We start from the raw sequence: 22,553 nt of genomic DNA on the forward strand, positions 1-22,553 counted from the left end.
AGGACCCGCATCCCCTTTTCAAATCAAATCCACTTCTCAGCTCAACACCAAAAACTACAGGTGGCGGGAATTCGCCCCCTGTCCCTTCCAAACCTTTCTAATTGAAGTACAGAGCGGCTGCCCATCCGTCAGCAAGCCTTACTCTTAATGAAAGCAGTGCCCTCTGGGTAGACGAGGATGGTGTATTACACCCCTCCCTCCAATCAGACTACAGCATACACACCTCCTGCTCAGTTACACCAAGGGAGCCGTGCACCATACTTCTACTGATCTTCCATCTCCCTCCCTCCATCCATCCCTCCATCCATCTCTCTCTCCCTCTCTCCCTCCCTCCAGCTTTCGCTCCCTCCCTCCATCCATCTCTCCCTCCCTCCCTCCATCTCTCCCTCCAGCTTTCCCTCCCTCCCTCCCTCCAGCTCTCCCTCCAGCTCTCCCTCCCTCCCTCCAGCTCTCCCTCCCTCCCTCCAGCTCTCCCTCCCTCCCTCCAGCTCTCCCTCCCTCCCTCCAGCTCTCCCTCCCTCCCTCCAGCTCTCCCTCCCTCCCTCCCTCCCTCCCTCCCTCCATCTCTCCCTCCATCTCTCCCTCCATCTCTCCCTCCATCTCTCCCTCCATCTCTCCCTCAGGAGTCCAGAGATTCATAAGAGCAATTTGTTTAATAATTCTATTGAGTTTATGTCTAGCGTGTGTAGTACACACACACACACACACGTTAAGCTTTAGTTAGTCCTGGTTGGTTCCAACAGGAAGCTGCCGCAACACGTTGGAGGTATCAATATTCCGAGGAAACGAGGGAAGACAAGAAGGGGGAAAAAAGACGTGGAGGGAGGAGGAATGAGGCTCGAACACTGTGCGCAAGTGTGCAAGGCAGAAAAGCGAGTGAGCGAGCAAGCGAGAGAGAGAGAAACAGCACTGATGATCGACGCCAGGCTGCCACCACTCTGTAGCGGTGAGTGGCTGCAACGACGAAAGCTCAGAGTAACATCCCTGGCTTTCCTGCTCGTCGTTTCTCTCTGCCACTGCCTGCCTGCCTGCCTGCGTCGTTAGCTGGCTGCTCGGGACGCCCAGAGCCTATAGGAGAAGAGCAACACTCTGGTCGCTGCAGTAGGCTGTGTTACCACAGACCGACTTACCCAACGGCTCCCTGCCTGCCATCAACAAGTTAGGGACTGGACGGTTAAGGGAATGACCCACCCCCAACCAAGAGGGGCACCATTTGATCCTCAATTAACCAATTGAGCTGACATCATTGCAGTGGAAGACGAAGGAGAACGAAGGAAACAAATCAAAAAGGAGGGGAGGGGGGGAGGGGGGGAGGGAGGGTTGAACAGCAGCGAGTGGCTGCATTCCCGAGCCAGGGCGCTTTGGATACCAATCATCAACTTAAAAAATATATATATATATATATATATATATATATAAACTATTGATAAAATAAAAATGCACCCTTCTTTTTTGGGGGGGATAATGTGGAATTAAAACGACAAGGAAAGAATAAACGAATAGAAACCAACAACGTCGACAATGGGATTTGTGATTTTGTGTCAATCGGGAGGGCTTCAGAGCAACGCCGCCACTTCATCACCTCAGGAAGAGAAGAGCCCGGTTCCTTTTGTGATTTCTACTCAAAAGGGCTTTTCTTTCCTCCCTTTGGACGCGTGTTCAGTCTGGCTGCTTCGGGAGTCCGCTGTGGAAAAGGACAGTTGAATGCAGCCTCCGCCGTGCACAAAAGAATGGGTAAGTTATCCTCTTTTATCCAGAGAGTCTGGACCTGAATAGGAAACAGAGTGAAAAGGAGGGGGGGCTGAGAGCTAGTAGGGGTATAAGGCTTGTCTACTTCCTTCCAATGTCATCCTCCTCTTCTCTCTCTACTCCATTTTCCTTTGGAGGGGAGGGGGGGGGGGGGCAAGTCGTGATTTCTGATTACATTAAAACGACCAACTGACGTGTTGTATAACAGAGCAAAAGATAAATATAAATATGTATATATAGACATTGGTATGGCGCATCCTTTAAAGCAAATTCTTAAAGAATGTTGAGTCAGCTGAACCAAAAATTTAAAAACTGAATCAAAACTGATTCTAGAAGCAGAGACGAGGAAAGAACATTCATTAAAAAAAATATATATATATATATATATATATAAAAAAATAACCTGCAGATCTTCTTTGTCGAATCATAACCAATTACGACAAGTCAGCGCAAAGGGAGGAAAAGGAGCTGAAGGGAGAGGGAGAAGAGTCCTCCACACCACTGCTTCCTGTATTAATACAGAAGCTTCACATGCAACAGAATCCTCTCAGTCATTCTTCATCTCCTTTACTTCCTTCCTTGACCACCGTCAAAGTAAACTCTGAGCACTTATGTTCATGTACACAGCAGTGTTGCTTCGTGGTCGTTGATATGTGAAATTCAGGAATACTGCGGGGGTGGGGGGGTGGAGACGGAGAGAGAGAGGAGAGAGAGAGAGGAGAGAGAGACAGAGAGAGAGACAGAGAGAGACACAGAGAGAGACAGAGAGACAGAGAGAGAGAGACACAGAGAGAGAGACAGAGAGAGGGACACAGAGAGAGAGAGAGAGAGAGAGAGACAGAGAGGGACAGAGAGGGAGAGAAAGAGGGACAGAGAGAGAGAAAGAGGGACAGAGAGACAGAGAGAGAGAGAGAGGGGGACAGAGAGAGAGGGACAGAGAGACAGAGAGGGACAGAGAGACACAGAGAGAGACATAGAGACAGAGAGGGACAGAGAGACAGAGAGGGACAGAGAGACAGAGAGGGACAGAGAGACAGAGAGGGACAGAGAGAGCGAGAGAGAGACAGAGACAGAGAGAGAGGGACAGAGAGAAAGGGACAGAGAGAGAGAGAGAGAGAGAGAGAGAGAGAGAGAGAGAGAGGATAATAAAAGTGTTACCACCACAGATCAGCAGTATGTGTGCTGCAGAGATTAGCTTTCCCTCCCATTGGTTGATTTTCTTATCTTTAAACCCCCCAGGTTTCCATTCAAGGTGGCCATTGGTGGGACCTGCACCAACGGCACTGTGCCTGTGTGTGTTCAGCATGCTGCTGTGCCTGCCGTCTCCTGCGTCATGCACAACCTGCCCCCAGAAATGCCGTTGCGAAGACCAGCAGTTCTACTGCGACACCCAAGGACTGGAGGCGCCCCCGGACGGCGTTGACAGGGGGGCCCTGGGGTTGTCGCTCCGCCACAACAGCGTCGCTGAACTGAGCCCGGACCAGTTCTATGGCTTCTCCCAGCTCACCTGGCTCCACCTGGACCACAACCAGATCACCACGGTGCGGGAGGACGCCTTCCAGGGGCTCTATAAACTCAAAGATCTCAACCTGAGCTCCAACCGGATCACAAAGCTGCCAAACACAACCTTCATCCACCTCATCAACCTACAGATCTTAGATCTGTCCTTCAACCTGATGACTGCGCTGGAGCCTGAGCTGTTCCATGGCCTCCGCAAGCTGCAGATCCTCCACCTGCGCTCCAACTCGCTGCGCACCACCCCCGTCCGGGCCTTCTGGGACTGCCGCAGCCTTGAGTACCTGGGTCTGTCCAACAACCGGCTGCGAAGCCTGGCCCGGAACGGCTTCGCAGGCCTCATTAAACTCAGAGAACTCCACTTGGAACACAACCAGCTGACTAAGATCAACCTGGCTCATTTCCCCCGCCTGGTGGCTCTGCAGTTCCTTTATCTGCAGTGGAACAAGATCTCCAACCTGACCTGCGGTATGGAGTGGACCTGGACCACGCTGGAGAAGATGGACCTAACGGGGAACGAGATCCGGGTGCTGACCCCGGACGTGTTCGAGACGCTGCCTAACCTGAAGATCCTCCTATTGGATAACAACAAGCTAGGCAGCCTGGACCCTCTGGTCTTGGATATGTGGCGGTCTCTAGGTACCGTGGGGCTGTCCAGCAACCTTTGGGAATGTACCAAAGGGATCTGCTCCCTGGCCACTTGGCTTAGCACCTTCAAGGGGAGGTGGGAACACTCCATCCTGTGTCACACCCCCGAGTACGCCCAGGGCGAGGAGATACTGGATGCCGTTTATGGATTCCAGCTTTGTCTGAATTTTACAGTGCCGCCACCTGTCGTCTTGACCACAACCACTTTGTCAATGGTCACGGACTCGCCGACAGGCACGACGGCGGAGGTCACCAGCTCTCTGTTCGGAGTAATGAAGCAGACACCCACACAGGGTTACTATGGGGATTTGGGGCGCTTTACGACCGTAACGACAACGACCGCCGCGCCGCGCACCGCCCTGGCAACCACGGTGGAGGGCGGGGGTGGAGCGGTGGGAGTCCCCGAGGACTTCTCGGAGACGGACAACACAGTCCTGACCCAGAGGGTGATCATTGGAACCATGGTCCTTCTGTTTACCTTCTTCCTCATCATTTTCGTTGTGTTCATCTCACGGAAGTGCTGCCCTCCTACCATGCGCAGGATACGCCAGTGCTCGGCCATGCAGAACCGCCGCCAGATGAGGACCCAGCAGCGGCAGCAAATGGCGGACCTGGCCACGCAGGTACCCTATAACGAGTACGAGCCCAGCCACGAGGAGGGAGCGCTGGTTATCATCAACGGCTACGGGCAGTGCAAGTGTCAACAGCTGCCTTACAAAGAGTGTGAAGTGTAAACTGTGTATATCCCCCTGCAGCAGCAGCATATGGGCTGTTGACCAAACAATACAGGGTTTGTTTTTTTGCTTCCCCCCCCCTCCCAGTTTATACAACAACAAAAGACTTTCTACTCGTTAGCTCTGAGAAATCAATGTGATTAGTACATTGGGAGAGTTGATGCCTGGTGGGTGGGTGGAATGGACGATGAAGAGACTGATGATGAGGATGTAGTAGGAATAGTCACCATTTATTTTTATATGAATGCAAGATTGTTCATATCAGATAGCTGTGGGCAATCAGTCTCCACACAGGAAAAAGAGAAAAAAAAAACCCTGGTAGACGGATGTGTCACCAGGTGGGGGGGGGGGGGGGCTATCAGTCACTATGTTCACCAGAGAGAAGAAGAAGACATCTACTACGAGACGGTAAGCCCACAGATACATGGCCCATATCATTTCCAAGGGGGGGCGTTTGATTATGATGAAATGTTTGGGGTTTTTTTGTGATTTTTTTTAAAGATGCACAGTAGCCACAGTGTGTCACCATCACAAACACTTGTTGGTACAGTAGCGAGTATTTAAAAAGGGGGTTGGTTATTAAATTAAATGCTTTTTTTTGTCACATTTGTTCATTTTTTTTTTTTTGTAAATTTACTATGAATATTGAATAAATGTTTATTTATGTCACAATCTGAATTAAATCTCCAACGGAAAATTGAATCTAAAACATTACTTGGTTGCAATTTATGTTCCATAAATGTGTATTTTCCTCCCTCTGGATCCAAACAGGACCTTTCAATTCTGGTCCGTGAACACTCATTAGCCTTTTTGTCTTAATTTGATTGGATGAAGTTCATCTCAAAGCTTAGCCCTGTATGTGTGGGAAGGTTCATGTCCAGCATGCCCCAGTACCTGCTTAACCAAACCGTCTACAGTATCTATGACATGTGGACATGTATCAGACCATGTAAACACTTCACCGTCATCAGCCACACTATAGTATTAAAGAGATCAGTGTAACGATCTGTAGACAGATACCAGCATGCTCGCTGACATAAACTGGTAGCCACAGCTTAACTCTTTTCTACTGCAATAGTTCACCAGGAGCCAACAGACACACAAGGTAGAAGTGTTTTTTGGAGAGGTAGTATCAGATATCTAGCTAGTACAGAGAGAGATTAATGACGAACAATGAAAAACCCATTCTGCTCTGCAGTCTCTCTCCCTCTTATGCCGAAAATACATTTGTCCCAAGAGGAGTCCCAGTCGTATTAGAGCTCCCAGCTAGCCAAGCCTCCGTGGAACAGCACAGACCCTAATCAGCTCTGACAGCGTCAACATTGAACCAATTAAGGACAGGCAAAAAAAAAAATACTGTAATATTCTGTCTCCCACACCAGTGATCCAAGCAAAGATGTAGCTTGCTACTGCTGCCAGTCAGTTGGCCACGCAAAAAAAAACCAGTCGGTACAAAACATACATCATCCTTCACTCAACACGGCCAACTAGGGCATTTATCTCCATACCGCCAATCCTGCTCTCGTGAGAGACTGTCAGGTTGACATTCCCTTCCTTGGAAAGAGAGAGGGGGGGGGGTGAGACAGGCAGAAAGGAGAGGAGGGGGGGTACAGGCAGAAAGGAAAGGAGGGGGGGGGACAGGCAGAAAGGAAAGGAGGGGGGGACAGGCAGAAAGGAGAGGAGGGGGAGGACAGGCAGAAAGGAGAGGAGGGGGAGGGCAGGCAGAAAGGAGAGGAGGGGGGGACAGGCAGAAAGGAAAGGGGGGGGGGGACAGGCAGAAAGGAAAGGGGGGGGGACAGGCAGAAAGGAGAGGAGGGGGAGGACAGGCAGAAAGGAGAGGAGGGGGAGGGCAGGCAGAAAGGAGAGGAGGGGGGGGACAGGCAGAAAGGAGAGGAGAGGACAGGCAGAGAGGAGAGGACAGGCAGAAAGGAGAGGAGGGGGGGGTACAGGCAGAAAGGAAAGGAGGGGGGGGGACAGGCAGAAAGGAAAGGAGGGGGGAGGACAGGCAGAAAGGAGAGGAGGGGGAGGGCAGGCAGAAAGGAGAGGAGGGGGGGGGACAGGCAGAAAGGAGAGGAGAGGACAGGCAGAAAGGAGACGAGGGGGGAGGACAGGCAGAAAGGAGACGAGGGGGGGACAGGCAGAAAGGAGAGGAGGGGGGGACAGGCAGAAAGGAGAGGAGGGGGGCGACAGGCAGAAAGGAGAGGAGGGGGGGAGCGACAGGCAGAAAGGAGGGGGGGGGGGCGACAGGCAGAAAGGAGAGGAGGGGGGGAGGGACTACTAAACAAAAAGAAAGAGGGGTGTCGTTGACTCTAGATAATTAGCCTGCACAGAGTTTTACAAGAGAGGGTTAAACTCTTGAGAATCTCCCATGAGGATTAATGCTGCTACTGTGATCAGCAAACAGAGGGGGCTCAGGGCTGGGGGCTCAGGGCAGGGGGCTCAGGGCAGGGGGCTCAGGGCAGGGGGCTGGGGGCTGGGGGCTCAGGGCAGGGGGCTGGGGGCTCAGGGCTGGGGGCTCAGGGCAGGGGGCTCAGGGCAGGGGGCTGGGGGCTCAGGGCTGCGGGCTGAGTGCTGCGGGCTGAGTGCTGCGGGCTCAGGGCCGAGAGCTCAGGGCTAAAGCAGAGGAGTGTGAGAGGCAGGTTCAGGACACATTGGTATGCAGCACAGAGAGGATGTGTATTAGCATCAGACTAAAGCAGCCGCTGCAGCTCCCCTCCCTCCCCCTCCATCTGCAGGTCTTTCTGTGCTCTGTTTGGAAGGTAGGGGGCAGGGAGGGAGGAAAGGAGAATGAGGAGGAGGGAAGGAGAAGTGGGGGGAGGAGTAGAGGGGGAGGCGAGGTGGGGGGGGGGGGGGGTAGAGGGGGTAAGCGAGGATAGACTGGCAACCAGGTGGTCATGTCTTGGCTTATAATGAGCATTCTTCCCCTAGACAGGTCATGTTATTCTATGGGGCTAAGATCTACAGGTCATGATATTCTATGGGGCTAAGATCTACAGGTCATGATATTCTATGGGGCTAAGATCTACAGGACATGATATTCTATGGGGCTAAGATCTACAGGACATGTTATTCTATGGGGCTAAGATCTACAGGTCATGATATTCTATGGGGCTAAGACCAACAGGACATGTTATTCTATGGGGCTAAGATCTACAGGTCATGATATTCTATGGGGTTAAGATCTACAGGTCATGATATTCTATGGGGTTAAGATCTACAGGTCATGATATTCTATGGGGCTAAGATCTACAGGTCATGATATTCTATGGGGCTAAGACCAACAGGACATGTTATTCTATGGGGCTAAGATCTACAGGTCATGATATTCTATGGGGTTAAGATCTACAGGTCATGATATTCTATGGGGTTAAGATCTACAGGTCATGATATTCTATGGGGCTAAGATCTACAGGTCATGATATTCTATGGGGTTAAGATCTACAGGTCATGTTATTCTATGGGGTTAAGACCAGCAGGACAGGTCATGATATTCTATGGGGCTAAGATCTACAGGTCATGTTATTCTATGGGGTTAAGACCAGCAGGACAGGTCATGATATTCTATGGGGCTAAGATCTACAGGTCATGATATTCTATGGGGCTAAGATCTACAGGTCATGATATTCTATGGGGCTAAGACCAACAGGACATGATATTCTATGGGGCTAAGATCTACAGGTCATGATATTCTATGGGGCTAAGATCTACAGGTCATGATATTCTATGGGGCTAAGACCAACAGGACATGATATTCTATGGGGCTAAGATCTACAGGACATGATATTCTATGGGGCTAAGATCTACAGGTCATGATATTCTATGGGGCTAAGACCAACAGGACATGATATTCTATGGGGTTAAGACCAACAGGACATGTTATTCTATGGGGCTAAGACCAACAGGACATGATATTCTATGGGGTTAAGACCAACAGGACATGTTATTCTATGGGGCTAAGACCAACCGGACATGATATTCTATGGGGTTAAGATCTACAGGACATGATATTCTATGGGGCTAAGACCAACAGGACATGTTATTCTATGGGGCTAAGATCTACAGGTCATGTTATTCTATGGGGCTAAGACCAACAGGACATGTTATTCTATGGGGCTAAGATCTACAGGTCATGATATTCTATGGGGTTAAGATCTACAGGTCATGATATTCTATGGGGCTAAGATCTACAGGTCATGATATTCTATGGGGCTAAGATCTACAGGTCATGATATTCTATGGGGTTAAGACCAGCAGGACAGGTCATGATATTCTATGGGGCTAAGACCTACAGGTCATGTTATTCTATGGGGCTAAGACCAACAGGTCATGATATTCTATGGGGCTAAGACCAACACGACATGTTATTCTATGGGGTTAAGATCTACAGGTCATGATATTCTATGGGGTTAAGATCTACAGGTCATGATATTCTATGGGGTTAAGATCTACAGGTCATGATATTCTATGGGGCTAAGATCTACAGGTCATGATATTCTATGGGGTTAAGATCTACAGGTCATGATATTCTATGGGGCTAAGATCTACAGGTCATGATATTCTATGGGGCTAAGACCAACAGGACATGTTATTCTATGGGGTTAAGAAACAGAGGAGTGTTGGGGGGGGGGGGGGCACCTATCCCTTACACAGTGCACCAGTTTAGACCAGTGCCCTATGGGCTCTGGTTAAAATAGTGCACTATATAAGATAGTGTGTCATTTGGGACAGATTGAAGCATGACAAATGGTGTCATCACCTTGGGGCTGGGACAACAACGAGGAGAGGAGAAAACATCCCTTTAGGGCTGGGACAACAACGAGGAGAGGAGAGGAGAAAACATCCCTTTAGGGCTGGGACAACAACGAGGAGAGGGGAGTAAGGAGGGCAATGTCACCTCCTAGAAAAACTAAAATCAAAACAAAAAGAAAAGAAAGCAAGTGAAAGAGAAAGTTACGACAGTTTAGGAATGAGACTCCCGGTTTGTTCTTTTAGATAAGAGAACCGGTGTTTGGAAATTCTCCATCTACAAAGATGTGGAAATGCCTTAGAATAGACCGAGAGAGACTCTTGATTGAAGTGAATGGGGGTGGGATAGGAGGAGAGGAAGGATGGCCCCAAGAGGGCGCTATGAGGTGTCATCGGTGTTGAAACAGGCAGTTTCCTGACGGAGCCGATAGGAAAACACAAGGCCTTTTCAAAAGCAGAGCAAAATAAAGGCAATACTATACCATTTGGGACGCAGTCCTACAAACTGTCAACAGTGACGTGGTCTGACTAGGAGTCCTAGACACCGTCAACAGTGACGTGGTCTGACTAGGAGTCCTAGACACTGTCAACAGTGACGTGGTCTGACTAGGAGTCCTACACACCGTCAACAGTGACGTGGTCTGACTAGGAGTCCTAGACACCGTCAACAGTGACGTGGTCTGACTAGGAGTCCTAGACACCGTCAACAGTGACGTGGTCTGACTAGGAGTCCTAGACACCGTCAACAGTGACGTGGTCTGACTAGGAGTCCTAGACACTGTCAACAGTGACGTGGTCTGACTAGGAGTCCTAGACACTGTCAACAGTGACGTGGTCTGACTAGGAGTCCTAGACACTGTCAACAGTGACGTGGTCTGACTAGGAGTCCTAGACACTGTCAACAGTGACGTGGTCTGACTAGGAGTCCTAGACACTGTCAACAGTGACGTGGTCTGACTAGGAGTCCTAGACACTGTCAACAGTGACGTGGTCTGACTAGGAGTCCTAGACACTGTCAACAGTGACGTGGTCTGACTAGGAGTCCTAGACACTGTCAACAGTGACGTGGTCTGACTAGGAGTCCTAGACACTGTCAACAGTGACGTGGTCTGACTAGGAGTCCTAGACACTGTCAACAGTGACGTGGTCTGACTAGGAGTCCTAGACACTGTCAACAGTGACGTGGTCTGACTAGGAGTCCTAGACACTGTCAACAGTGACGTGGTCTGACTAGGAGTCCTACACACTGTCAACAGTGACGTGGTCTGACTAGGAGTCCTAGACACTGTCAACAGTGACGTGGTCTGACTAGGAGTCCTAGACACTGTCAACAGTGACGTGGTCTGACTAGGAGTCCTAGACACTGTAAACAGTGACGTGGTCTGACTAGGAGTCCTAGACACTGTCAACAGTGACGTGGTCTGACTAGGGTTCCTATACACTGTCAACAGTGACGTGGTCTGACTAGGGGTCCTATACACTGTCAACAGTGACGTGGTCTGACTAGGGGTCCTAGACACTGTCAACAGTGACGTGGTCTGACTAGGAGTCCTAGACACTGTCAACAGTGACGTGGTCTGACTAGGAGTCCTAGACACTGTCAACAGTGACGTGGTCTGACTAGGAGTCCTACACACTGTCAACAGTGACGTGGTCTGACTAGGAGTCCTACACACTGTCAACAGTGACGTGGTCTGACTAGGAGTCCTACACACTGTCAACAGTGACGTGGTCTGACTAGGAGTCCTACACACTGTCAACAGTGACGTGGTCTGACTAGGAGTCCTACACACTGTCAACAGTGACGTGGTCTGACTAGGAGTCCTACACACTGTCAACAGTGACGTGGTCTGACTAGGAGTCCTACACACTGTCAACAGTGACGTGGTCTGACTAGGAGTCCTAGACACTGTCAACAGTGACGTGGTCTGACTAGGAGTCCTAGACACTGTCAACAGTGACGTGGTCTGACTAGGAGTCCTAGACACTGTCAACAGTGACGTGGTCTGACTAGGAGTCCTAGACACTGTCAACAGTGACGTGGTCTGACTAGGAGTCCTAGACACTGTCAACAGTGACGTGGTCTGACTAGGAGTCCTAGACACTGTCAACAGTGACGTGGTCTGACTAGGAGTCCTACACACTGTCAACAGTGACGTGGTCTGACTAGGAGTCCTAGACACTGTCAACAGTGACGTGGTCTGACTAGGAGTCCTAGACACTGTCAACAGTGACGTGGTCTGACTAGGAGTCCTACACACTGTCAACAGTGACGTGGTCTGACTAGGAGTCCTACACACTGTCAACAGTGACGTGGTCTGACTAGGAGTCCTACACACTGTCAACAGTGACGTGGTCTGACTAGGAGTCCTACACACTGTCAACAGTGACGTGGTCTGACTAGGAGTCCTACACACTGTCAACAGTGACGTGGTCTGACTAGGAGTCCTACACACTGTCAACAGTGACGTGGTCTGACTAGGAGTCCTACACACTGTCAACAGTGACGTGGTCTGACTAGGAGTCCTAGACACTGTCAACAGTGACGTGGTCTGACTAGGAGTCCTAGACACTGTCAACAGTGACGTGGTCTGACTAGGAGTCCTAGACACTGTCAACAGTGACGTGGTCTGACTAGGAGTCCTAGACACTGTCAACAGTGACGTGGTCTGACTAGGAGTCCTAGACACTGTCAACAGTGACGTGGTCTGACTAGGAGTCCTAGACACTGTCAACAGTGACGTGGTCTGACTAGGAGTCCTACACACTGTCAACAGTGACGTGGTCTGACTAGGAGTCCTAGACACTGTCAACAGTGACGTGGTCTGACTAGGAGTCCTAGACACTGTCAACAGTGACGTGGTCTGACTAGGAGTCCTAGACACTGTCAACAGTGACGTGGTCTGACTAGGAGTCCTAGACACTGTCAACAGTGACGTGGTCTGACTAGGAGTCCTAGACACTGTCAACAGTGACGTGGTCTGACTAGGAGTCCTAGACACTGTCAACAGTGACGTGGTCTGACTAGGAGTCCTAGACACTGTCAACAGTGACGTGGTCTGACTAGGAGTCCTAGACACTGTCAACAGTGACGTGGTCTGACTAGGAGTCCTACACACTGTCAACAGTGACGTGGTCTGACTAGGAGTCCTAGACACTGTCAACAGTGACGTGGTCTGACTAGGAGTCCTAGACACTGTCAACAGTGACGTGGTCTGACTAGGAGTCCTACACACTGTCAACAGTGACGTGGTCTGACTAGGAGTCCTAGACACTGTCAACAGTGACGTGGTCTGACTAGGGTTCCTACACACTGTCAACAGTGACGTGGTCTGACTAGGGGTCCTACACACTGTCAACAGTGACGTGGTCTGACTAGGAGTCCTACACACTGTCAACAGTGACGTGGTCTGACTAGGAGTCCTACACACTGTCAACAGTGACGTGGTCTGACTAGGAGTCCTACACACTGTCAACAGTGACGTGGTCTGACTAGGAGTCCTAGACACTGTCAACAGTGACGTGGTCTGACTAGGAGTCCTAGACACTGTCAACAGTGACGTGGTCTGACTAGGAGTCCTAGACACTGTCAACAGTGACGTGGTCTGACTAGGAGTCCTAGACACTGTCAACAGTGACGTGGTCTGACTAGGAGTCCTACACACTGTCAACAGTGACGTGGTCTGACTAGGAGTCCTACACACTGTCAGCAGTGACGTGGTCTGACTAGGAGTCCTAGACACTGTCAACAGTGACGTGGTCTGACTAGGAGTCCTAGACACTGTCAACAGTGACGTGGTCTGACTAGGAGTCCTAGACACTGTCAACAGTGACGTGGTCTGACTAGGAGTCCTAGACACTGTCAACAGTGACGTGGTCTGACTAGGAGTCCTAGACACTGTCAACAGTGACGTGGTCTGACTAGGAGTCCTAGACACTGTCAACAGTGACGTGGTCTGACTAGGAGTCCTACACACTGTCAACAGTGACGTGGTCTGACTAGGAGTCCTATACACTGTCAACAGTGACGTGGTCTGACTAGGAGTCCTAGACACTGTCAACAGTGACGTGGTCTGACTAGGAGTCCTACACACTGTCAACAGTGACGTGGTCTGACTAGGAGTCCTACACACTGTCAACAGTGACGTGGTCTGACTAGGAGTCCTAGACACTGTCAACAGTGACGTGGTCTGACTAGGAGTCCTAGACACTGTCAACAGTGACGTGGTCTGACTAGGAGTCCTACACACTGTCAACAGTGACGTGGTCTGACTAGGGTTCCTATACACTGTCAACAGTGACGTGGTCTGACTAGGGGTCCTATACACTGTCAACAGTGACGTGGTCTGACTAGGAGTCCTAGACACTGTCAACAGTGACGTGGTCTGACTAGGAGTCCTAGACACTGTCAACAGTGACGTGGTCTGACTAGGAGTCCTACACACTGTCAACAGTGACGTGGTCTGACTAGGAGTCCTACACACTGTCAACAGTGACGTGGTCTGACTAGGAGTCCTAGACACTGTCAACAGTGACGTGGTCTGACTAGGGTTCCTATACACTGTCAACAGTGACGTGGTCTGACTAGGGGTCCTATACACTGTCAACAGTGACGTGGTCTGACTAGGAGTCCTAGACACTGTCAACAGTGACGTGGTCTGACTAGGAGTCCTAGACACTGTCAACAGTGACGTGGTCTGACTAGGAGTCCTAGACACTGTCAACAGTGACGTGGTCTGACTAGGAGTCCTACACACTGTCAACAGTGACGTGGTCTGACTAGGAGTCCTACACACTGTCAACAGTGACGTGGTCTGACTAGGAGTCCTACACACTGTCAACAGTGACGTGGTCTGACTAGGAGTCCTACACACTGTCAACAGTGACGTGGTCTGACTAGGAGTCCTACACACTGTCAACAGTGACGTGGTCTGACTAGGAGTCCTAGACACTGTCAACAGTGACGTGGTCTGACTAGGAGTCCTAGACACTGTCAACAGTGACGTGGTCTGACTAGGAGTCCTAGACACTGTCAACAGTGACGTGGTCTGACTAGGAGTCCTAGACACTGTCAACAGTGACGTGGTCTGACTAGGAGTCCTACACACTGTCAACAGTGACGTGGTCTGACTAGGAGTCCTACACACTGTCAGCAGTGACGTGGTCTGACTAGGAGTCCTAGACACTGTCAACAGTGACGTGGTCTGACTAGGAGTCCTAGACACTGTCAACAGTGACGTGGTCTGACTAGGAGTCCTAGACACTGTCAACAGTGACGTGGTCTGACTAGGAGTCCTAGACACCGTCAACAGTGACGTGGTCTGACTAGGAGTCCTAGACACTGTCAACAGTGACGTGGTCTGACTAGGAGTCCTAGACACTGTCAACAGTGACGTGGTCTGACTAGGAGTCCTATACACTGTCAACAGTGACGAGGTCTGACTAGGAGTCCTAGACACTGTCAACTTCCAGCAAAGAGGGAGTAAGTTCTTATTGGTCAAATTAAACCAGATCATGAACAACATGCCAGTGTTTTACAAGACAGAAGAGAGAGAGGGGAGAGAGAGGAGAGAGAGGGACATGTCCCAAATGGTTCCATAAACCCTGAACAGCTCACTCCCTTGAACACATCTTCAGGGACTAGGGAGCCATTTGGTACACAGAGCCCAGCAGGAACTAGATCTTAGGAGCCGAGCAGAGCAGGAACTAGGTCTTACGAGCAGAGCAGGAACTAGGTCTTACGAGCAGAGCAGGAACTAGGTCTTACGAGCAGAGCAGGAACTAGGTCTTACGAGCAGAGCAGGAACTAGGTCTTACGAGCAGAGCAGGAACTAGGTCTTACGAGCAGAGCAGGAACTAGGTCTTACGAGCAGAGCAGGAACTAGGTCTTACGAGCAGAGCAGGAACTAGGTCTTACGAGCAGAGCAGGAACTAGGTCTTACGAGCAAAGCAGGAACTAGGTCTTAAGAGCAGAGCAGGAACTACTTAACAGCAGAGCAGAGCAGGAACTAGGTCTTAAGAGCAGAGCAGGAACTAGGTCTTACGAGCAGAGCAGGAACTAGGTCTTACGAGCAGAGCAGGAACTAGGTCTTACGAGCAGAGCAGGAACTAGGTCTAACGAGCCGAGCAGGAACTAGGTCTTAACAGCAGAGCAGAGCCCAGCAGGAACTAGGTCTTAAGAGCAGAGCAGGAACTAGGTCTTAAGAGCAGAGCAGAGCCCAGCAGGAACTACTTAACAGCAGAGCAGAGCAGGAGGCAACAGGTGTTCCAACCATCGAACCACACAGCAGCATAATGTTTCAGTCAGTCAAACAACTCAAATGGTTTAGGAGTCGTTGTTCCGTTGTAGTTGGTCCCAAACTAAGCCATGTCATGCATTCCCATTTTGATGTCTATGGGAAAAAAATCTATTTGGATTTTAATATTTTCTATCCAGGCTAATTACTCTGCTTTACTGTTGTCCCTTCCCATAATGTCTCGCATGTTCCAGGAAACCAATCCGAGCTGACTTCAGTCTCAATGTCATTCAGATAACAACAGAAGCCTCGTCTCTAAATGGCCCGCGGACGGACAGGATGGATAAGAGAGACAGTGAATCGTAGTATATTTTTCAGAGGAAGGAAGGAAAGAAGTGTTGGCATACATTTGACATCACTGAAAGATCACAGCTTGTTAAATGGTGAGCGAAATTAAGCCACAATTTGTAGAAATGTGCATCCATTTGCACATTCGAACTGTCAAATAAAACATGTTTCGGTTGTTTTCTTGTCATACTCTGAAGCTCTCACTCCCCCCTAGCACCTTCATCTCTCACTCCCCCCTAGCACCATCTCTCACTCCCCCCTATCACCATCTCTCACTCCCCCTATCACCATCTCTCACTCCCCCCTATCACCATCTCTCACTCCCCCCTAGCACCTTCATCTCTCACTCCCCACTAGCACCTTCATCTCTCACTCCCCACTAGCACCTTCATCTCTCACTCCCCCCTAGCACCTTCATCTCTCACTCCCCCCTAGCACCTTCATCTCTCACTCCCCACTAGCACCTTCATCTCTCACTCCCCCCTAGCACCTTCATCTCTCACTCCCCACTAGCACCTTCATCTCTCACTCCCCCCTAGCACCTTCATCTCTCACTCCCCACTAGCACCTTCATCTCTCACTCCCCCTAGCACCTTCATCTCTCACTCCCCACTAGCACCTTCATCTCTCACTCCCCCCTAGCACCTTCATCTCTCACTCCCCACTAGCACCTTCATCTCTCACTCCCCCCTAGCACCTTCATCTCTCACTCCCCACTAGCACCTTCATCTCTCACTCCCCCCTAGCACCTTCCTGATAACCTCTGTGCCGAATTAATGGTCTTCACTCCCCGTTTGTATTGTAAAATGTACAATTCCACATCTGTAAAGTGGATAAGATGAGGCAAAACTTTTCTTCCTTAAAAACATATATTTTTAAATAAAAATGGTTACAATTAATTTCTTCGGTCTGATCCCCCCCCCCCGCCCAAGAGAACGGGTTTTAAATAAGTGATGCTTATTACATGACATGGTCCCTCTTCAAACTGTCTGTCTTGGTCTAACAGAATCCTCCAATCATATCAGCATGTTGATCTAGGTCTAACAGAATCCTCCAATCATATCAGTTTGGTGATCTAGGTCTAACAGAATCCTCCAATCATATCAGTATGGTGATCTAGGTCTAACAGAATCTAAATCTAATAACTAATAACCTTATGAAAAGCCAAATCTCTCATTTGGAAACTAAAATTACATTTCATCCCATCACCGATAATTTTATATTCAAACTTAAATTGAACAATTCCATGTGAATCCGATAACTCTGATGTGTAGACTTTCCACTGTAGAGTTTATGTCATCTTATCATTTATGAGAATGTCTCAGATGACAACAAGCAGAACTGACATCATATTCATTCAGTACCACATATGTACATATGTTCAATTGGTCGGATTACCAGAATATAGTTCATTTCCCCCACCTTCTGATGTTTTCAAAGGAAGTAAACCAACTGTTCCTAGGCCGTCATTGTAAATTAAAAAAAATGTTCTTAACGGACTTGACGAGTTAAATAAAAAAAAAATAAAAAAGGAATGTTGATCAACAGAATCGTCTATTACATAGAACTCTTCATCTTGTCCTGCAGGCGAAATATGTCGTAAAATGACCCCTTGTTTATTAGACAACGGCCATTAGAATATATAGAAACCAGGGATTCTACAACAGGTGGTGACATTACAGTAGAGGGTTGTTTGTTATGAGAGAACAGATATTTCCGCAGGGTAAAGAGGTTAGATATATCATTCCATGTCCAAAAGCGCACCCTTGTTCCCTAAATCCAACGGTCCTCTGGTCAAAAGTAGTGCACTATATGAAAAATAGGGTGCCGTTTGGAAGGCAATCCCCCAAGTTTACATGCAGCCTGAATAACTCCCCATCAAGACGGACATTTGTGAGAGCCTTCTCCGGTCGAGCAGTTCCAACAACCACGATAAACACACAATGATTGACGCCGGTTGAAAGTGATTATTTAAAACAAAAACAGAGAACGACGAGGAAAGACTTAAAGTACCTCAGGACACGTAAGCCCCGAGCTAAACTCCATTTCATTTGGGACATTTTTCTCTGTTAAGCTCAACTTTTTTTCCCTCCCCTCTCTTTTTGTTCTGTTATTGTGAAAGAGGGTCTATCAGGGTGCCCGGCGTCCCTGTTCTGTTATGATGCAGGGCTCTGGAACATTCTACTAAGTGCACATCGGTTGTTGTGTACCTGTTATATCATTGGTGGATTTCAGAAGGACGGGGGATTGGGTGAGGCAGCATGACACAGCATAACACTGCTGTAAAGAAGATGACAAAGGACGTGTCCTCAATGCCACCCTATTCTCTATCCCCTTTATAATGCATTACTTTACCAGGGCCATAGTGCTCCGGTCTAAAGCAGTGCCCGATACAGGGAATAGGGTGCCACAACCTTAACCTACAAAACAGGGTAAAGTCAGACTTAGCTAGCTACCCTACAAAACAGGGTAAAGTCAGACTTAGCTAGCTAACCTGCACAACAGGGTAAAGTCAGACTTAGCTAGCTAACCTGCACAACAGGGTTAAGTCAGACTTAGCTAGCTGACCTACACGGTAGGTGTGTGCAGTGAACACACATAACAGCAGCCAAGGTGAACAATCACCATGGCTGCTGTACCACATCCACCCTTCATGACAGACGAGGACAAAAGTAACTACTGAGCAATGCAATCCTGCTTCTTCAGACAGAGGATGGAGTCAGCCTGCCGGTAGGAACATGGCACTACTCCCACGGTACTGAGTCATACGGACTACCGAACAGCATCAAGACTGTTTTAAAACAGTACATTGTGTGTGTGTATATTCTACCTGTATGCCTAGTACTGAGTAGTGGAAAGGCTGGAGCGAGAGAAAGAGAATTCGTGATTGGTTGGTTCAAGCAGTGACCGTGGTCAACGGTGACCTAAAGTATGTGATCAGAGGCACTGCCTATGGGCCTTTTATCTGGGGATGAAGAGGAGGAGGAGGGGGATGAAGAGGAGGTTGATGAAGAGGAGGAGGAGGTTGATGAAGAGGAGGAGGGGGATGAAGAGGAGGTTGATGAAGAGGAGGTTGATGAAGAGGAGGAGGATGAGGAGGATGAAGAGGAGGAGGGGGGTAAGGATGAGGAGAGGAAGGATGAGGAGAGGAAGGATGAGGAGGATGAAGAGGAGAGGAAGGATGAGGAGGGGAAGGATGAAGAGGAGGAGGGGAAGGATGAGGAGGAGGGGGAGGAGGAGGAGGAGGAGGAGGAGGGGGAGGAGGATGAAGAGGAGGAGGGGAAGGATGAAGAGGAGGAGGAGGAGGGGAAGGATGAAGAGGAGGAGGAGGAGGGGAAGGATGAAGAGGAGGAGGAGGGGAGGAGGGGAAGGATGAAGAGGAGGAGGGGGAGGAGGAGGGGAAAGATGAGGAGGGGGAGGAGGAGGGGAAGGATGAGGAGGAGGAGGGCTGAATATGACAATGATTTATGGGTGAAGTGGTGCCTCTCGGACCAACTGCCTCAAGTCCATCTCAGCCACTAGTATTTTATTTGTATTTAACCTTTATTTAAACTAGACGAGTCGGTAGCTGGGGACCTATTGGCTCATGGAGGACGGCGGTGTCTCTCTGCATTGCTGAACTTATTAACAACCCAAAGCAAACTAACTAAAAAAAAAAGGTCACATTTTAATTTGGTGTTGCCCCATGTGTCAGGGGTTGGCCCATTTGGACAAGACGTTAAAAAAGGAGAGCGAGAGAAAAACTCTGGACGGAGATGGATTTTGCTAGCAGAGGCATCCGAGAGGATTATACAGTTCAGAGAAGGTTGAGGACTGATAGGATCTTTATCTTTAAACATTTGTCCAGTTCTGGGTTGTCAGCATCTTTCCAATTAACAGTAAAGGTCAGATGTCAGTTACTGGAGGACAGAGTGTAGAAGAAGCAGAGCTAAGACGTTCCCAATATAAGAAGTCTTTTAAATGCTTATTCATTCCCATCGACCGCCGGATGTTAATTTGCTTCCTTCATTAAAAGAGTTAGAAAAATATGAAAAGGTAAATCAGTCTGTTGTTTTAGGTCTGATAGCGAGGACCTGAGGCAGGAAGGAAGGAAGGCAGAGACAGCCGGGGACAGGAAGGAAGGAAGGCAGAGACAGCCGGGGACAGGAAGGAAGGAAGGCAGGGACAGCCGGGGACAGGAAGGAAGGAAGGCAGAGACAGCCGGGGACAGGAAGGAAGGAAGGCAGGGACAGCCGGGGACAGGAAGGAAGGAAGGCAGAGACAGCCGGGGACAGGAAGGAAGGAAGGCAGAGACAGCCGGGGACAGGAAGGAAGGAAGGAAGAGACAGCCGGGGACAGGAAGGAAGGAAGGCAGAGACAGCCGGGGACAGGAAGGAAGGAAGGCAGAGACAGCCGGGGACAGGAAGGAAGGAAGGAAGGCAGAGACAGCCGGGGACAGGAAGGAAGGAAGGAAGGCAGAGACAGCCGGGGACAGGAAGGAAGGAAGGAAGGCAGAGACAGCCGGGGACAGGAAGGAAGGAAGGCAGGGACAGCCGGGGACAGGAAGGAAGGAAGGCAGAGACAGCCGGGGACAGGAAGGAAGGAAGGCAGGGACAGCCGGCGACAGGAAGGAAGGAAGGCAGAGACAGCCGGGGACAGGAAGGAAGGAAGGCAGGGACAGCCGGGGACAGGAAGGAAGGAAGGCAGAGACAGCCGGGGACAGGAAGGAAGGAAGGCAGAGACAGCCGGGGACAGGAAGGAAGGAAGGAAGAGACAGCCGGGGACAGGAAGGAAGGAAGGCAGAGACAGCCGGGGACAGGAAGGAAGGAAGGCAGAGACAGCCGGGGACAGGAAGGAAGGAAGGAAGGCAGAGACAGCCGGGGACAGGAAGGAAGGAAGGAAGGCAGAGACAGCCGGGGACAGGAAGGAAGGAAGGAAGGCAGAGACAGCCGGGGACAGGAAGGAAGGAAAGAAGGCAGAGACAGCCGGGGACAGGAAGGAAGGAAGGCAGAGACAGCCGGGGACAGGAAGGAAGGAAGGCAGAGACAGCCGGGGACAGGAAGGAAGGAAGGCAGAGACAGCAGGGGACAGGAAAGAAGGCAGAGACAGCAGGGGACAGGAAGGAAGGAAGGAAGGCAGAGACAGAGGGGGACAGGAAGGAAGGAAGGCAGAGACAGCAGGGGACAGGAAGGAAGGAAGGCAGAGACAGCCGGGGACAGGAAGGAAGGAAGGCAGAGACAGCCGGGGACAGGAAGGAAGGCAGAGACAGAGGGGGACAGGAACAGACCGCCCATTAGGTGTGAGGTAGAGAAGTCACGCGGGTGGTCTAGCGTAGCTCCAGTACAGACCGTCCGTTAGGTGTGAGGTAGAGAAGTCACGCGGGTGGTCTTTGTAAAAACATAACACGGGTCCGATTAAGGACCCAAGGGCGAGTGTCTCCAAACAGAGAAAGCGCCGCTAGTCGTTGTCCATCATCCATTTACCAGCCTCCCTCAGTGAGAGAAAAGAAGGGGGGGGGGGGGGGGGGGGCAGGTCTGGCAGGGGGAGCATCAATCTTTCACACAGTGGAAGGCAGAGACAGAGGGGGACAGGGTGGAAGCTGAAGGACACCGATTCCTCCCTGGTGCTCCTTGTCTGCCATTAGAGACGGCTGTAGCTGCAGAGACAGAGAGGGACAGGAAGGAAGGCAGAGACAGAGAGGGACAGGGTAGAAGCTGAAGGACACCGATTCCTCCCTGGTGCTCCTTGTCTGCCATTAGAGACGGCTGTAGCTGCAGAGACGGCAGCAGCATCTTTTCCTTCATTAGCCCGACCCAGTGTCGTTGGGTGCTCATCAAAGCTCTCTACAAAAAAGGAAGTGATGGCTGGAGTAGCAAGGAAAGAGCTGCTTTTTATGATAATGTTTTATTGAACTGAAGCTACCCACACACCAAGCTTAGGTTCTTACACACACGCACACACACACACACACACACACACACACGTTTTTTTGCCAGAGCACACCCCATACTGTTCCTGGAGCTACAGGAACCCGTCAGAAAAGAGGGATGTTTTCCTTACAGTAGTTGCATTTTCAATATTAGGAGGATATGTTTTCTATTGTCACATTAAGCTCTTAATGAAAAATGTCCGTTCCTTCCATGCATAGTATTGATGGTTTTGAACGTATTTAACTGTTTGCCAAGTGTTTAATGGGGTTTGGTTAGTCGTACCGACATTTATATCCCTACAACACAAACACTTAGGTTACACGTGCGCCTTCACACAGGGCTCCAGGTTGAGGAAAAACACAATTAAAACCCCTAACCTACAGACGGACATGTTGAGAGAGGAGCAGAGAGATTTACGTGAAGGTAATTTATTTCGGAGCCCTCTGCAGTAACAAGGCCGAGGTGAGAAGCGTCCCGGGCCCCTACACGGCTGTACCGGACCTTGCCCACCGGTTAACACCATGCTGGATTTTGATTTAATCAGGCTAATGGGTGGTCGGAATGGGCAATAACTACCATTTAAAAATACATTTAAAAATATAAATATATATAATATAAGTGAATCAGCATTACTGCAGCCAAGCAGAGAAAGTGGTTGTGCGCAGCAG

The 22,553-nt window shown here is 49.9% G+C and overlaps 2 protein-coding genes across 4 annotated transcripts in view; one reads left to right on the forward strand and one right to left on the reverse strand.

The window, feature by feature from the left end:
* LOC135526786 (catenin alpha-1-like) overlaps positions 1-22,553 on the reverse strand; it is a 255,405-nt gene that overhangs the window by 113,716 nt on the left and 119,136 nt on the right. The window lies entirely within an intron of this gene.
* Positions 1,443-16,205, forward strand: LOC135526785 (leucine-rich repeat transmembrane neuronal protein 2-like). 2 transcript variants are annotated; one of them, XR_010453353.1, is made up of 3 exons: positions 1,443-1,734; positions 2,989-5,054; positions 15,883-16,205. XR_010453353.1 is itself a non-coding variant. In XM_064955442.1 (2 exons), exons 1-2 carry the CDS (start codon positions 1,731-1,733, stop codon positions 4,644-4,646), a joined length of 1,662 nt encoding a protein of 553 aa, XP_064811514.1. In that variant the 5' UTR covers positions 1,443-1,730; the 3' UTR covers positions 4,647-5,349. The 2 variants fall into 2 exon arrangements, 1 of the variants encoding a protein (XP_064811514.1); XM_064955442.1 differs by lacking the exon at positions 15,883-16,205 and having other exon boundaries at positions 2,989-5,349.

This window comes from Oncorhynchus masou, chromosome 32 (assembly GCF_036934945.1).
Source record: "Oncorhynchus masou masou isolate Uvic2021 chromosome 32, UVic_Omas_1.1, whole genome shotgun sequence".
In the NCBI taxonomy this organism is placed as follows: Eukaryota; Metazoa; Chordata; class Actinopteri; order Salmoniformes; family Salmonidae; genus Oncorhynchus; species Oncorhynchus masou.